The sequence below is a fragment of the Sceloporus occidentalis genome, unplaced genomic scaffold (genome assembly GCF_023333645.1).
Source record: "Sceloporus occidentalis isolate IW3139 unplaced genomic scaffold, rSceOcc1.0.p SCAF_36, whole genome shotgun sequence".
Taxonomy (NCBI): domain Eukaryota; kingdom Metazoa; phylum Chordata; class Lepidosauria; order Squamata; family Phrynosomatidae; genus Sceloporus; species Sceloporus occidentalis.
The window spans coordinates 1075610-1091580 of NW_028317016.1; the positions used below are offsets into that span (position 1 = coordinate 1075610).

At 42.2% G+C, this 15971-nt stretch overlaps 1 protein-coding gene across 1 annotated transcript; it reads right to left on the bottom strand.

The window, feature by feature from the left end:
* Nucleotides 1-9656: 9656 nt before the first annotated feature.
* On the bottom strand, nucleotides 9657-15614 carry LOC149297846 (sequestosome-1-like). The gene is made up of 9 exons (XM_089488064.1): nucleotides 15419-15614; nucleotides 13458-13553; nucleotides 12804-13018; nucleotides 12549-12714; nucleotides 12081-12176; nucleotides 11703-11906; nucleotides 10565-10575; nucleotides 10299-10503; nucleotides 9657-9814 (listed from the first exon to the last, which is right to left on the bottom strand). The coding sequence occupies exons 1-9, from the start codon at nucleotides 15612-15614 to the stop codon at nucleotides 9657-9659; spliced, it is 1347 nt and encodes a 448-aa protein (XP_089344190.1).
* Nucleotides 15615-15971: the final 357 nt, after the last annotated feature.

Below are 15971 nucleotides of genomic sequence, written 5' to 3' on the forward strand. Positions count from 1 at the left end.
AAGATCTTTGTGGACTTCAGTAGTTAATATATAGTCTCTCTTCTCTCTCACCTCTCTCTCTTTTTTTTCTCTCTCTCATCTCTATCTCATCTCTCTATCTCATCTCCCTCTCTATCTCATCTCCCTCTCTCTTTTTCTATCTCTATCTCATATCTCTCTCTCTCTCTCTATATATATATATATCTATATCTATATTATAAGGAAATAACTACTAAGAGGAGGGGGTTGGCTCTTGCTGTTGCTTCAGGTTCAAGAACCTCCACGACTACTAGGTTAACCCTTACATTAACTGTGCCTATTACAGATTGAGCGGCCACCATGTTCTGCCTGTTTCAGCCACGGGAATCACCATTGTTACACGGGGCTCACCTGGGTAACCCAAACTGTGGTTATAATCACAGGTTACGAAACTACAGTACCACAATAATTGTTACCCTGGTGGCACCGGTCATTGTACCAGAGGTGTTTACCAGAGCTGCAGAATTATTACTGTAAACAGGCTTCGGTTGAGAGCCGGTGAGCACGAACCCAATGGCCTAAGCCAGCATTGCCGGTTTCTGGTTTATACTGGTCGAGTCGATATTTCTCTGGAGTTAGACCCCAGATTGACGGTATTATGTTTTGAAGATGCCCTGTAAACATTTACCATGGGGCAGTTATTAGGTTTAACTGTTCATTGTAAATTTACCAATATATTTATTTTTTGTTGTGCTTTATCCCATTTCTCTACTGCCATAAAATATATCTGGAAAGTATTACAACTACATTTTACGAGTAACTTGTATTATGCATTTAAACATAACGTGCTATTAAAAAAAACAAAAAAACAATGTCCCTGTATTCTTCTAGTGAGCCGCTGGCTTTAAGAATAACGTAATTTACTGTGTTTCTCACCTCTTAAATCTTAAAAAAACCTATGTGCAGTTTCCTGATGGACAATTGTGTATAAGGACCCCGGAGTTCCCTTTTGTGTTAATGTTACTGTAGGATGTATCAAAGCCCCCATTGGTTTGCACTTGTGTACGCTGCCGATGGCCCGCGCTGATCGTACCATAATTTATTTCATTTTTTTAAATCTTAAACATGTTAAACCATATGGTTTTAGTCATCCTTTTGATTTGTTTGTGTATTCAATAAAAAAACAAAACAATGATTAACAGTTGTAATTTATTTATTTATTTACTCTGCCCTCTGTTACCATTTCATTATATGCTGGCCCATGCATTGGCTAATTAATGTTAATTGACGAACACGTTGAAATAATTTAGCGATCGCCTTCTGTAAAAGTCTTGCTCACTTGTGGCGCCCAGCATTCTCCCAGCACTGATCAAGACCCCCCTCACAATACATGCAAGAAGAGGGACGGGCGGTATAGCTAAAGGTACAAAGATAATAGTAATAGATACTCCATTGGCTTGAATGTACATATATAATGAACATCATAAGACGTATATACAGTATATTTTGCTCCAAAGGGTTAAGGTAAGTTTTACAACATTTTTCACCACAAGTTGCACCGTTTCAGTGCCAGGAGGACACACAATGATTTTCACTGCCCATACTCTAAGCACCCTACAGATCACATGAATCTCTTGCATTCCAAAGGATGTTGGGGTAAACGCCCAGCTCACCCCAATAAGTTTTATGCCTTAGTGAATATTTACTGTGGTGTGAGATGGGGGAATGAGGGGTAAGGGATTGGCATGAGAGTGTGGGACCGGTATAGTTGAAACCTATGCCCCAAAGACATTTTATTCGCCCACAACGGCGTGGGGGGTTGAGGTATGAATGTTTTCTTTTCTGTTAATATAACAGTGATGCACACGTTGGGATGAAAGAGGGCACAGGTGGATTTGAGTCCTTAAGAGGAACTGTTCCTCCCAGACACCTCATTAAATGACACTGTAACAGTGTGTAAGGAATTCTATTGATGGGGGGGGCGTGGTATTTAAGTATTTTATAACAATAGCCAATTAATTTAACCTATTCGCCGGTCTCTTTCATGCGCACTAGGGAATGAAAAGGCGGGAAGAATAAACCGGAAGCGTCTCAATACCGCAGCCAATCAGCAGAAGTATGTTGGAACTACACGTCCCGTGACGCTCCGTAGGCTTTATGATTGAAGAGGCTCATGGAACTTGTAGTTCTACGGCATCCGGGGAATTAAATCGCGATAAATACTTGATTCTTGTTTGTGAATAAGTCTCTCTCCGTCTCTGGCACAGAGTCTGCGGACATTGTACATGTCCTAAAAAGCATGGTGCAGGAATTCCAGGTTCTTAGGTGCTTCTCCTGCCAAACTTTTCAAGTGCATCAGGTAACATCTCATAACGTCCCTCCATAATAATATGTAAAAAACAAACAAACAAACACGTATTATTTTATTATTCCCGGACATAAAACGGTAGACCGGGACTTAAATGCGTTTTCATATTTTATGAAGGTTCTATTTTTAGGTAAAAAAGAGCAAAAAATGGAATTGCAAACTGTGTGGAGAGAAGCAGTCGCTGCTAAAGGTGGGTGATTATGGGAGAAGGTAGAAGTATGAGGAAGCCTGTTTATTATTATTATTATGAATAGTAATTATTAATATATGTACCTCTTTTATTGCAATGAGATGTAAAGTATCACAGTCATGTTTGAATACAATCTACATTAGAATATGCATTTATTAGATAAATTAATATAATAATAATAATTAATAATAATAATATGAATATGCTTTTAGGGCTGGATAATATGTGTAGAATTTAGGAGCCAGATAGAAAATATTGTTTAGCAGCTAGAGGTATACTAATAAACATCCATATAGGATACATACTGACCAATAATACGGTTTTCTTTCTGGGGGACCCAAGACCAAATGATGTCATCACAACATAGATACAAATGATGTCATCACAACCTACCCACATTACATAGACAGCAGTATGACATTGTGGCATGTTCTGTCCCCTCGTGTACATGTGTGGTGTATACCTCCCAAGTGTCCCCGGACTCTGAGTCCAGATTGTCTTGTTATGCACTACCTGGCATGCCATTGTACAATGCTACAGACTATGGTGCTATATAAATCAATAATAATATGTTTTCGCCTCTGGTTATTTGACCTGTTGGGAGGAATAGTGTAGGAATTGTGTCTCTGTGTATGCCCACCTGCTGGCAGCGCTGCCGTATTTATTTGTGCCCAGTACAAACCTAAATCCCATGATCCTACCACTGCCTCGCCCCATAGTCTGCCATAAGGGGCCAGTGGGAAGATCTGCAACAGATCAGGACCTGGGCTACACGAATACTGGTTGTATCTCCTGATGATGTCCCTGATCTGTTGTCATGACTGTCCAGAGAAATTCAGTGTGGTCGGCTGCTGTGTAAGATAGTGAAATACCTAGCAGTTACATTTTAAGAGCCATGGATTGTGTTCAAAATGTAATGTTTTAAACCAGAATATGTCGTCGTTGGCAGTCTAGTGTTGGAAAGTAATAGAGTTAAATATTTTATTAATATAGGTGTATGGACAAGGTTCTGGAGCAGACTGCAGACAGCATGTGCAGAAACTGAATCTCCTTCAAGGTGAAGTGCAGCAGGCAGCTGAGAAAGCTGTCGGGTAAGAACTTTGTTTTCATTTATAATAACATTATAGTATGGGCTTGGCTTCAGATTACCTCCTAAATCATCTCTAATTAATCACTCTGCAGTCTTGCTTCCATGCACAGCTGAAACATACAGCACGTCTGTGTGGTCATTGGATGGGTAAACAAAGACAAGGTAGCTCAGAGAGAATATATTCTTATACTTGTTATAAATTGTTCCTCCCACTGAAGGTTTGATTGGCAAGAAGAAATCAAAGAAGAATATGAACCTGTTGAAGATACACCAGTAGGAACAAGTTTTTCTCAGGTGAGCTATTGGTCTTTAAACCGAGCACATGTATCTTAGTATGAAAAAAATAAATGCATAATTTCAAGTGTTCCTTAAAAAAAACAGTGATATGTGTGTGTGTTTGGTGTCAGTGTGACAGAGCCTGTCCTGGTGTGTGTGTTTGGGTGTCAGTGTGGCAGAGCCTTTCCTGATGTGTGTTTGGGTGTTGGTGGGGCAGAGCCTGTCCTGGTGTGTGTGTTTGGTGTGGCAGTGTGGCAGAGCCCATCCTGGTGTGTGTTTGGGTGTTGGTGCGGCAGAGCCTGTCCTGGTGTGTGTGTTTGGGTGTCGGTGGGGCAGAGCCTGTCCTGGTGTGTGTGTTTGGGTGTCGGTGGGGCAGAGCCTGTCCTGGTGTGTGTCAGTGTGACAGAGCCTGTCCTGGTGTGTGTGTTTGGTGTGTCAGTGTGGCAGAGCCTTTCCTGATGTGTGTGTGTTTGGGTGTCAGTGTGACAGAGCCTGTCCTGGTGTGTGTGTTTGCGTGTCAGCGTGACAGAGCCTGTCCTGGTGTGTCAGTGTGACAGAGCCTGTCCTTGTGTGTGTGTGTGTGTTTGGGTGTCAGTGTGGGAGAGCCTTTCCTGATGTGTGTGTGTGTGTTTGGGTGTCGGTGTGACAGAGCCTGTCCTGGTGTGTGTGTGTGTGTTTGGGTGTCAGTGTGGCAGAGCCTGTCCTGGTGTGTGTGTGTGTGTGTGCTTGGGTGTCGGTGTGGCAGAGCCTGTCCTGGTGTCCGTGTGTGTTTGGGTGTTGGTGTGGCAGAGCCTGTCCTGGTCTGTGTGTTTGGGTGTCTGGCCCTGCCTCCAGTGTGCATCAGCCATCTTAAATCCAGCTTGTACCCACAATGTGCTCCAGCCTTGTGCAGTTTTATTTGGCTAAACTTCTTTTAAATGGTTTGGGGACTGACTTTGTTTTACTGTTTAAGTAATTCAGTATTAATAGAATGACATACAAAAGTTGATCAAAATACTTTTCCTCTGTTTTTTTCATTATCGCCAAATTAACCCTGTGTTAATATGCATTATAAAGCTAAAAGGCCATATTTTCTCTCAGTGAAAAATGAGTGCAGTCCACGCACACATACATTTCTGATGAAGTGGCCCACTGCAGAAAAAACTTGGACACCCCTGGGCTAGCATAAAAACACGCACCTAAATATGGATCTGTCATTTTCCCCACATTTTGCTCTGCGCAATGCATAGACAGAGCGTTTATATTTTAGTAATGTTGTCTTGCAGGTATAATTATGTATAATTCTGGACTAATTTAGCCCTTCTTACAGGAGAAACTCACCAGGCTGGGCCACATGATGCACAGTGAAGTCAGTGAGTTGACATGTGTGACAGAATGACCTGTCATACAAGGCCCCAAGGTACTCAGAAATGGCTCCAGCCTGGCTGTCAAACAAAGATAGCACAGGCAGGAACTCCATTGTTTAATTAATCCCATCAATAGGATTGCTGCCAGGGGATTAAAGGTTGGGTTGTCTACCTGTTTATCAATGTTAATTTATGTTAATGAAGTTCTGTGGCTATATGAGTCTATGTTTTACAACAATAAACTGTTAATTCCTGCTGTACTCAATTCAAGGTAGTTGTGTCTGCTTATTGGGTACACATAGCAGGGTTCCAAGGTGCGCATGCTGGCAGGTGCTGGAAGTGATTCCGGGGACAACAGGAGGATACATCTGGGTGATCTCTGGGAGTTACTACAGCTCTCTTGGTGAACCCGTTACAACATGTATTAGTGCATATATATTTTTTACAAATTGATTGCATTGATTTGGTTCCTGCAGGAAAAAGGAAATTCTGTGAGCCGCTGGAGTAAATATCTGGTTCAACATGAAGAGGAACGAGAGTATGTGACACAAGAAAGTGAAGAAAAGAACCACACTTACACAGACAAAGAGTTGTTTTTATCTCAGACAGAAATGGCATTAAAGCCCAGGTTTGTGGTTCTTCCTAAGTTTATCTTGGATAAGAAAATGGGAACCAACCAAATATAACTATTAGATCAATAATCATGTTTTATCAGGATTAATAAATTCACTATGTTATGCTCTTTCGCATTCACTCGTGCTCTCACACTGTCTCACAATACCTTTATACCATCTCCACCGACTGCTTCTGCGTCCTGTCTCCTTTAGCACAGCTCTGCTTCTTCTCTTGCCTCTTGTTATTTTGTCTTCTGTCTTCTTTCTTTGCCCGCTTTTCCCCATGTCTTTCTTAATCCTCTGTGTGCCACCCCATCGACCCTTTGCGTGCCCCCACACACAATTTTACACACTCAGGCTAACACACAAACTCCCTTTCACACACACACTTAGACATACACAGTCATGCTTACACATAAACCCTGGTAACTGACACACATTTGCACAGACGTTACAGGACCCCGCTACCTTCCTGCCTCCTTGGTTCCCCAGCAGTGTGCCTCTTCTTCTGGTGCACTTCTGCAAAAGGGTGGAGCTTCTGGGCACCCCCTCTTCCCCTGATTGGAAGAACAGGTTAGAGGCTGTCCCTGTGGCTCCGCCTTTTTTGCAGAAGTGACCGAGAGGCCAAATAATACAGATTCTTGTGGTTGCAAATTGCCTCCCCTATCAAAGTACTGCATTGTTCCCATAGACCCACTGGGACCCATGTAAGGGCCAGCACTGGGCAGTGTAATATTCTCGGTTAATACTAATGCTTGGAGAAATTAAATGTGGATACCCATATAATTTCTGACAGCACCATTCTTTTTTTTCATCTGCTAAAATACAATTTATGATGATTTAGAAGTAATTTTTTTTTTTACTATTAGAATTACTTCTAAATCATCATAAATTGTATTTTAGCAGATGAAAAAAAAAAAGAATGGTGCTGTCAGAAATTATATGGGTATCCACATTTAATTTCTCCGACAGCACCATTCTTTTTTTTTTCATCTGCTAAAATACAATTTGTGATGATTTAGAAGTAATTCTAATAGTAAAAAAAAAAAATCTGCGTCTTTTATTTTAGAAAACAAAAAGAAAGTGTGTCCAAGGACTGTGGATTTGAGGACCAAGAACAAATATACTCCACAAACAAAGCAAAAAGATTCAAGATGTGTGAGGTTTGTATTGTCAAAAAATGTCTTGGAGATTTTGTGTAGGTTCCCTGGATGGTTTGTATAGCTGCTTCTTATTGTCCGTGAGCTCCTGGACTGGAACTGGTTCTGAAACTGTGTAGAAAGTAGGGTATATTTGCTGTAGAGTGCCCAAAATTCTTCTTATTGCTATATTTTTGAGCTACCTTGATACAAACCTACTTGGAACCTGCTAGAGTTTCACGAAAGGAAAAATAACACTACTTTTTTGTATCCATTTATAAATGAGCTTTTTTTCATATTTTTACCATATGCAGCGACACGTGAAAATGTTTAGAAAATGTGCAAACACCGCTGTCCAATAATAGTAATATAAATCACATGTAAGAAAATGTCTGATATTGAATGCCATTAAATACATTTTAGTTTAGGACTGTATAGTTTTTGTATTGTGAAAACTGATTTCTAAGCTAAGAAAAGAACACGGGAAAAAACACTTTTGTGGACCAAGTAAAATAACTTCTAATTTCTCTTTCATAGGGCAGGGGAAGGTCCACATCCATAGAAAACCAACATTCTGCCTCCGCAAACCAGTTTGTGTCTGGTAAGTCTAAATGGGGGAAGTTTCTTTCTACCTCTCCTGCCGCCGAAATAAATGACGGTGGTACCTGCAGGTTGGCAAACGTTGACAAGGAAGAATCTAGTGTGTCAAAGTTACGGCAAAAAGAGGAGGAAACCGAAGAGCTTGTTGAAGCAGGATTACCCATCCCTAAAACTAGAACGGATGGGACTGTGCTTAGCAAAGCCTCAACTACAACCCGTCTAAACACCCTGAGTGATTTACAAGGTGCGTGGAAGACTCATGGAGATAACAGGTCCCTGAATGCCCACACAGGAGAACATTGTGCCAAGCAACTGACCCAATTCAACTTCTCCCCATCTCTCACCAAGACTTCTGCCTCTACTAACATGTTTCAGACCGATGAAGACTTTGATGATAATTATTGAGTACCGTTCTGTATTGTTCTTTGCTTTCTCTGCATAGGGAAAAATAAAACTTTCTAATGAGTATTTACCTTAAAGGTTTAAAAACCACACTGGTATCGTATGCTAAATTATTACTGCAACCTGTCAGCAGAACACCTGCAGACTCCAAGCTGGTTTTGATTGTCATGTCTGCTCACCAAAACAAATGCCCTGGCTTTCTGTGATGCCTCCTTGGGTAATTCCTATAAAGTATGGGGGGTAGACACCACTTTTCCTTTGCGGGGAAAGTATGCTAGTTAAGTTGAATCGCAATGTTTAACTGTAGAGCAGCTATTGTTCATATAGAAGTCTCCCACAAGTCTAGCAGTATAGGACAAACTGGTGTTTTAGTGAATATGTTCTATCACTGCACTGTAACCATACAAGCTATTCTGTTTCCACCGTCCTTTGCTTGTTGTAATCTCACACTCTGCTGTGAATCTGTGACACTTCTGCATTCCTGTTCAGTTATCCAAAGTAAGTTTGCAGCTTTATATATAATATGTGTGTAATATGGTGCTATTCCATACTCGGGTCTACATGAGTGTGTGAAATAGTTAGAGCTGCCTCCATCTGTGATAAATGCTCACATGCAGGGAGCGCAATAAAGATATTGTATCTCGAGGAACCCGTTTCCCATTTTTCATACATGTTACTTTACATTTTCCACTCATCATTGTACTGTATTTGAAGCCAGACTCAAAGAAGAGTCCTCTGGTATAACATTGATATGGAAGTAACATTTATGGGGTTATCTCTGATTTGTTGAATTAGTGATGCTTCAAAAACAGATTTTAATTAGATTAGATAATGCTGGATAGAACTGTAGCAAGCATGCCCCATTAATACATAATGTTAAATGTGTGATATTCTGCTCTCCTGCTATCAAGCTGTGTCACCTTATATCCTTTTAATTTGGCATTTTATATTGTTGATGGACACGAAAAGGACCTGCACTGGTATCGTATGCTAAATTATTACTGCAACCTGTCAGCAGAACACCATTGACATTAAAATACCTCATAATATACTTTGAAACTTACTGGCCATTGATATTTAGGGATTTTTATTTCTCTTTAGAAATGTGATACAGCCAGTAAATCATTGTGGGTGCTTGTTTGATCTTAATTTGTACCAGATATACCAGCTCTGTGTTTTTGGATTATAAACCAACAGAGCCTGTTCCAGAATGAATGGATGGAGGTGGGATGGCTGCCCTCATCTCTCAACTACAGTCTTGTTTAAGGGACAGAGATGGCCCATCAGTAGCTCTCCAGCTCTTGAGGAACTACCTATCCCAAAAGCACTATGCCTGTTAGTAATGCGGGCGTAGAAATCCTTTGACAGCCCGCACGTAGTTGCGTGCTTCTGGAACTCTGCCACAATTGACACTTTAAGACCAGAAATTAGGTTAGCGTGTACATTTAAGGTTTACATAAATAAAATTAGAACATAAAACCAAGCAGGATTATAATATTTTATTGTCCCTGCAATAATAACATCAGGAGGGACATGGCTTGCTACAAGATGCGCCACAAAAGTGCGTAGTTAGAATACATCATAAATGTGTTTGCCAAGCAATATGACGTGAAAATAAAGGATGAAAGGTTATCTAAAATAAAATTAAAAAAAAAAGAAAACTTGTGCAGATGTTAGGGGCGAGGAATATGCCGCACAGACTGCATGGTATCCAGGGCAGACCCTATGTCGTACTGTTTGGCCTGCAGGAGCCGAGTAAGCCAGCCGCCCTCATCTGTGAAGCCCATCGAAAGCATCTGGGACAAGGATTCTATGAGACGAGGATCCGCATCTATAAGAGAAGCATATTGATAGCTGTGTAAGTAACTGTTACTACATACATCAGTTCTGTCTACATTTACCTATTTAAAAATATTGCTTGTATGTATGCATGTATATACATAATAAAAAACTCCCAATGTAATATACAGACAGGACTGTTTATGCGCCGTGTTTTGCTGTAGTTTACTTCTCATTTACTGTACCCACGCGTATATATCGAATTTGGCAGTTTAAAAATCTTACAAAGATTAGTAAGATGGGCTCCACTGGCTGTGGTAACATTTTCAGGAGCGTTTTGAGAGACCCTCTGTTGAGGCATTGCAGCAACACCAGCTGAGCGAAGAAAACCGTCATCGCTTGTTTAACCTCATGACGTGCCTGGTATATCAATTGTCATCAAGGGGTTAAAGAAGGCAGACCTCAAAAAGGGGATTTTAAGCATTGAGGAAAACCTGGTTTTACAGGATTGCCACTGTTAACCAAGCATTGCTTACCTGCTGGAAGATGTGGGTACAGAGCGGCCTCCCTAAGCCCCGTTGGTGCATGTATGGCTTGACTTTGGTCCAGGGAGAGCGGCTCATCTGTCTCAAGATGTTGAAGCGACTGAAGTTCACCAGTGGATGGGTCGACCTCTTTAGAGGAGACATGAGTCCAGTCGTCATCACCCCCTGAAGCACTGCCACTGCTCTCACCTTGTTCCTTTTGGTAAAAGAAGAACCAATTTAAAAACCCTTTCATAAAATCTGTTAAAGAAACATACATTAAATTGCGCTCCCATGACAATGATAGGACTATTTTACCTATACCTCGTTTTCGAGAAAAGTCTAAATCCTTTTTATCTCAAAATTTAAAATTACATCTGTACATCTATGTAATGGGTGTTGAGTAGAGACTGTATTCTGATTATAAGACGACCCCCCCCCCCAATCTGAATATTAATTTAGGAAAAAAAGAAAAAGCCTGAATATAAGACGACCCTATAGGAAAAAAGTTTTACCAGTAAATGTTAATTCATCTAAACTATTTTTTTTTTTTAATAAAAGCTATGATTGAGAAAAATATTTTGGTTTTATTTCCTTCTATTTTCCAACCTGCCCCCCAGTTATGCACATCTGCCCCAAAAATGCCTTATACCCCCTACATGCCACTGTGCCCCATGATATGCCTTTTAACCCTCTAAATGCCACTGTGCCCCATGATATGCCTTTTGACCCCCTATGTGCCACTCTGCCTCCAGAAATGCCTTATACCCCTATAAGCCACTGGCATTTAGAGGGTTAAAAGGCATATTATGGGGAAGAGTGGAATATAGGGAGGTTTAAGGCATTTAGGAGGCAGAGTGGCGTATAGAGGGTTAAAAAGGCATTTCTGGAGTCAGAGTGGCATTAAGGGGGTAAAAAGGCATTTCACAGAGCACTCTGTCTCCAGAAATGCCTTATGCCCCCCTTATGCACCGGCACGGGGAACTCTGATCTCTGACAGCCGGGGAAGGTCTGCGCGATGGATGCAGACAACCCCCGCTGCTAGCCACGCCTCCTTCCTGCTGCAGCGGAAGTTGTGTACGCGAATCACGTAGACATCTACACGCTGCCCCAGCTACACACCGGGGACTCAGAATTACCGGTAAGTGGGGCGGGGGGAGACAGGAGGATCCAGGTCCCCTGCAGCTGCGGGGGATCTGGATCTTAGTCATCTCACAGTCAGACCTATTTGAGGTCTGATTATAAGACGACCCCGATTATAAGACGAGGGGTATTTTTCAGAGCATTTGCTCTGAAAAACCTTGTCTTATAATCGAGCAAATACGGTAATTCCTGTTGTAGGCAGGTAACCAGAGCTCAAATTCCAGTTAAAAAAATAAATAAATAATAAAATATGGCAAAATGGAGAACTTACACGTTCTTGAGAATTTAAAGCAATGTCTTTCATCCGTTCTGCAATATTGTCAGTTTCCATGTGGTCAGATTGCTGGTTGTCATCTTTGGCCTGAGGATTCTGAAGAGAGGATGAGGTACTCGGCTGGGAGTCTTTGTTCAGAGAACTAGGTTCTGAAACTTTGCTTCGTTTGCCACCATGCTCAACATCAATGTCTACATCAATACCTGGAGAAATACAAGAGAAAGTTAAATTGAATAGAATAAACAGTATAATACAAAGGCTGATTTTATGTCCTTTTTCAGCTTCACTATGGAAGAGGGAGCTTTGGGCACATTTAGAACGACGGAAGGAGGTTGCCCATCAAGCACCACCGCTAAGAAATATAACAAGACACTCACCCAGGGGACTCAACATAGCCGCAACACTCTCTCCCACAGACTTCAAGAAGTTCACATTGGAATCTTGGGATGGCTGTGAGGGACTTGAAGGAGCAGCTTTATTTGGTTAAGGAAAAAAAAAAAGATACATGGCAACAGTATTTTAGAAACTGCCACACTAGAAAAAGGCGAGGTTCATAAAGACGAAGGTACACCATCCTTAACATTAACCCTGCGTCCAAATACATCCGATTCTCAATGGCAGTCTTTGTAAGAAGGATGCAAGTATGGTTCTGTTTGCCATCTGAGTTTCTCAGTCATGTGCGATGGAGATGCTCTTAAAAACACCAATTCTTTGAGATAGCCACCATGTCCAGAGAATTAGTATCTGGGTATGCAGAACAATCTTGCACTTTAGCCTTTAAATGTCCAATAATGAACCCGAACTATGGCTTTTTGAGTGGAATTTCTACTGAAACATGATCTCACCTTTTTCTGCCCCAGAAGCAGGCGGATTCTGAGAAGGTGCGCTTCCATGAGCTTGCTGGGAGTTTGGGCAGGTGAAGGCCCTGCCAGGAAAACCCCAGCCAGGCATCCATGAACAGGGCGGAACCCCATGGTGCATTTTTCGGAACCATCGATTACGTGGGAACGCCTGCAAAAAAAATTTTTATTCTTCAAACACATGTAAAAAAAAATAAAAACCCAACTAAGTCTGTGTTTTGCAGTCTAACCAAACCTTACCAAAGGAGTAGAGAACATTATCATATTGTGCTCCTTATGGATTCCCTTTGCCTCGCAGGTGCTGCACAGGTCATAATCTGGACAAACCAGGCACTTGTACCTGTTCCCCACCACAGGTCCATCACATCCATCACAAGTCACATTTGGATGAACCAAGTTTGGCATGTTTTCCTGTCCAGCATGTGAACGATGCTCACGCTTGCCATCTTTCTTCTCTGGAGCAGAAAATGAGGGGGAACAAATACATTAACAAAATTACATTTTGTCACTAAACCGGGAGTTTTTCTGGACAGCTGGCATTTCAACTTTATGAAGGCCCAGTCCCAGTGAACGTCTCATGAGAGTCCGACGGCCTTAAGTGTGAATCGCTCTAGACGAGCTCAGCTGGTTCCAGCAGGAGGCACGTTTCAGATTTGGGCCTTACATAATGCGCAATGAAGCCAGAAGTTGAAACTGCAACTGTAGAGTTAGCCTTGCTACTCTCTAGTACACATTTGATTTAGGGGGGTTTTTCACCAAAAAACATGTTTAACTTTTAGCTATTGGATGTATCAGGTTCTCTTCAGAGAACTTTATAACTCAAGACACAAACTAGATGTCCTTTGCTACGTCAACGGACAGCGTCGGACCATAAACCCGAAACACACTGTATACCTTTCAGGTAGATCCGGAAGACATCTTCTTTCAGCCCCGACAAGGCCATATTCAGTTCTTCATCAGTGGAGAAAGCAACCAGATCACCTTCTTCATCTAAACAAAATAATATATTTTAAAAGATGGCCACCATTTCAGATGCGAGGGGTTTCTGATGGGTGTCAATCATTCTTATAATTTCTTGCTGAGAAAAATAACATTTTGGAAACGCTATACATTTATTTAGTAAGCCGGTTATTCCTGTTCTGGAGAAGATGTCACGTTACTTCTGCCTTTGCCCGATACATGGCTAGGCCAGAGACATCCCTATATAGTCCCCATTATAGATTCTGAGCAGGTACACTCCTCGACAACCTTTGTTGTGATGCAGTCAAGCAATAAATACATCTGTTTGCGCTAAATGAACAAATATTTTTACAGTAACCCAGCTGCTCTCCTCGCTGCTGATCACCAGGATATGACATCATACGCGACACCGGCTTCAGCTCCGTAGAGACCGGCACGGATAGGCACAGGCCTCCGCTGTGTAAACGGGCATCAGGCTGTGCGTGGGTCACGGCGGCCCAACAGGAGATCTGCCCCCAGTTTTGTGCCCCCCCGTCTCAAACTTGCCCTACCAAGGCTTAGGCCAGAATACACCGACTGCAGCTACCTACTAAGAAACGTAGCCGGCAAATGCCAACGTAGCATTGTTAAGCTGATGACCCACAACCAGAGATCAGTTGAAGCTGATGTAGATGGTTTAGGAGGCAGGCGACGGGCATTAAGGTTGCGTTGTTTGCATTCCTGGCAACTTACAATTAACCCTTAACTGTCTGTGGACGCAATGAACTACTGCACTAATCAGGAATGAACTGGCCCATTTCTCAGTAATCCAAAAGGGGAGGGAAAAAAAGAAAAAAAAAACAAAAAAACTGACTCGACCTTCCCAAAGGTCACAACAGCTATGCCGTAACATTAAGCTTGTTGAAAAGAGAACATTTTGTTTTTATGGCACTTGAGAGGAAATTTCCACTTGTCCTGTACGGGCAGACTGTGCAATTTGGGTAGGAATTTAATCGCGTTAAAGCAATCTATCAAATAAAAAAAGTCCCTGCGATGCAAACTTTGAAAAGTGGTCTCATCGCCATCAGCAGTAATAGTAATAATAATAATGGGTTTCTATAACGATAGCACCATTTATACGAAATCACTACAGGCCCTAACGAAGTGGTATATGACACTAGCACAAGAGCGGATACTGAAGACAGGACAAAAAGGAAGACCCCCATACCACTAAACACGGCTGATGTCATTAGCTGCCATTTATTGGACCTAGATGTAATGTTTTGTAAGCTTTCAGGACCTCGGTGGTCTCCTCTTCAGAACTCCATTATGAGACTGTACATTGTCAGAAATGTTATTTTGACAGTCTAACCCAGCAGCAAGAATTTAGGCCATATTATTGAAGCGACAGGCTGCGCCTTCTATCTGCAGGCTTTATTAGAAGGTTTGTGGAGAGACACCGACATTCTACAAATTACCCTGAAACACTTACGCTTCTCTATAACACTTCTTCACGGCACTTAAATAGTTAGATATATATAATAATCGCGGCGCCAATCACGATCGTACTGTAACAATAGGTCAGCTCCCAAGACACAGATGTTCAGTTTCAGCATAAGAGGTTGTGCAGCAGCCGCAGCCATTAAGACGCAGCCAATTAAAATATGTCAGATGATATCAGTGGCGGTCTAGTAACCGCGTGCCATTCGATTTATTGCTCAGCGGCAACTCACATCACCCTCAGCCAGACGGCAACTCCCACAACCCTCAGCTGAGAATATTGGCAGATAAAGAGTTACTCCTGGGTCATTCTTGGTTACAGATAAAAATATTGCTTTATTATTTATGAATGACAGAATCTGATGATCAGGCCCAGGAAGGTGCTGCTGTCATTAAGAAGAATGGTCCCGGCTCACCTCTGTAGAACATCTGGAAAGGCCCTCCTCTCAGCCCCTGGAACATCTCTGTCACCTTTCTGGACAGGTCATCACACATAGAGGTGGCATTAGCCGGTGCCCTCTCCGTACCCGCCGGTAAGCGAAAGGCAAAGCGGCGGATCTCCTTGTGGCTGTCATCTTTTCCCAGGAGATAAGCCTTCACCGTCACCGACATGGCTGTTACAGGCGAGAGTACAACAACAGCTCACTTCCTGATACAATGACGCAGCTACAGCCCCTCAGCGCGCGCACAGCAGAAAGACGCAGACACTTTGTATCCCGTGACTGGCACTCTACAGTGGCAGCCCCTGTATATATACGAGAGTCCTGGGAAAATCCCCACCCCCCTCACAAGGTACAGCCAAACCCCGCCCCTTCTCAGACATCTGATGGTGCGAGCCAAAGAACGCTCCTTGATCCCTGAACGCTGTAACCGCGCCTCCATGAAGTGTGATGTCACAATGAAAAAGCAAAACAAAGGAGCTTTCCGAAAACAGATAGGGGGTTAAAGAGGGTTCTGGAAATATTAAAA

Bases quoted from the DNA above. Each gene is read 5' to 3' on its own strand.
- LOC149297846 (XM_089488064.1), bottom strand. From the start codon at position 15,614: ATGTCGGTGACGGTGAAGGCTTATCTCCTGGGAAAAGATGACAGCCAC. The intron at 13,019-13,457 runs GTATACAGTGTG...TTTCTGCTCCAG, and splicing joins CTTCCGGATCTACCTGAAAG to AGAAGAAAGATGGCAAGCGT. The intron at 9,815-10,298 runs GTAAGCAATGCT...CTTCTCTTATAG, and splicing joins GTACCCACATCTTCCAGCAG to ATGCGGATCCTCGTCTCATA.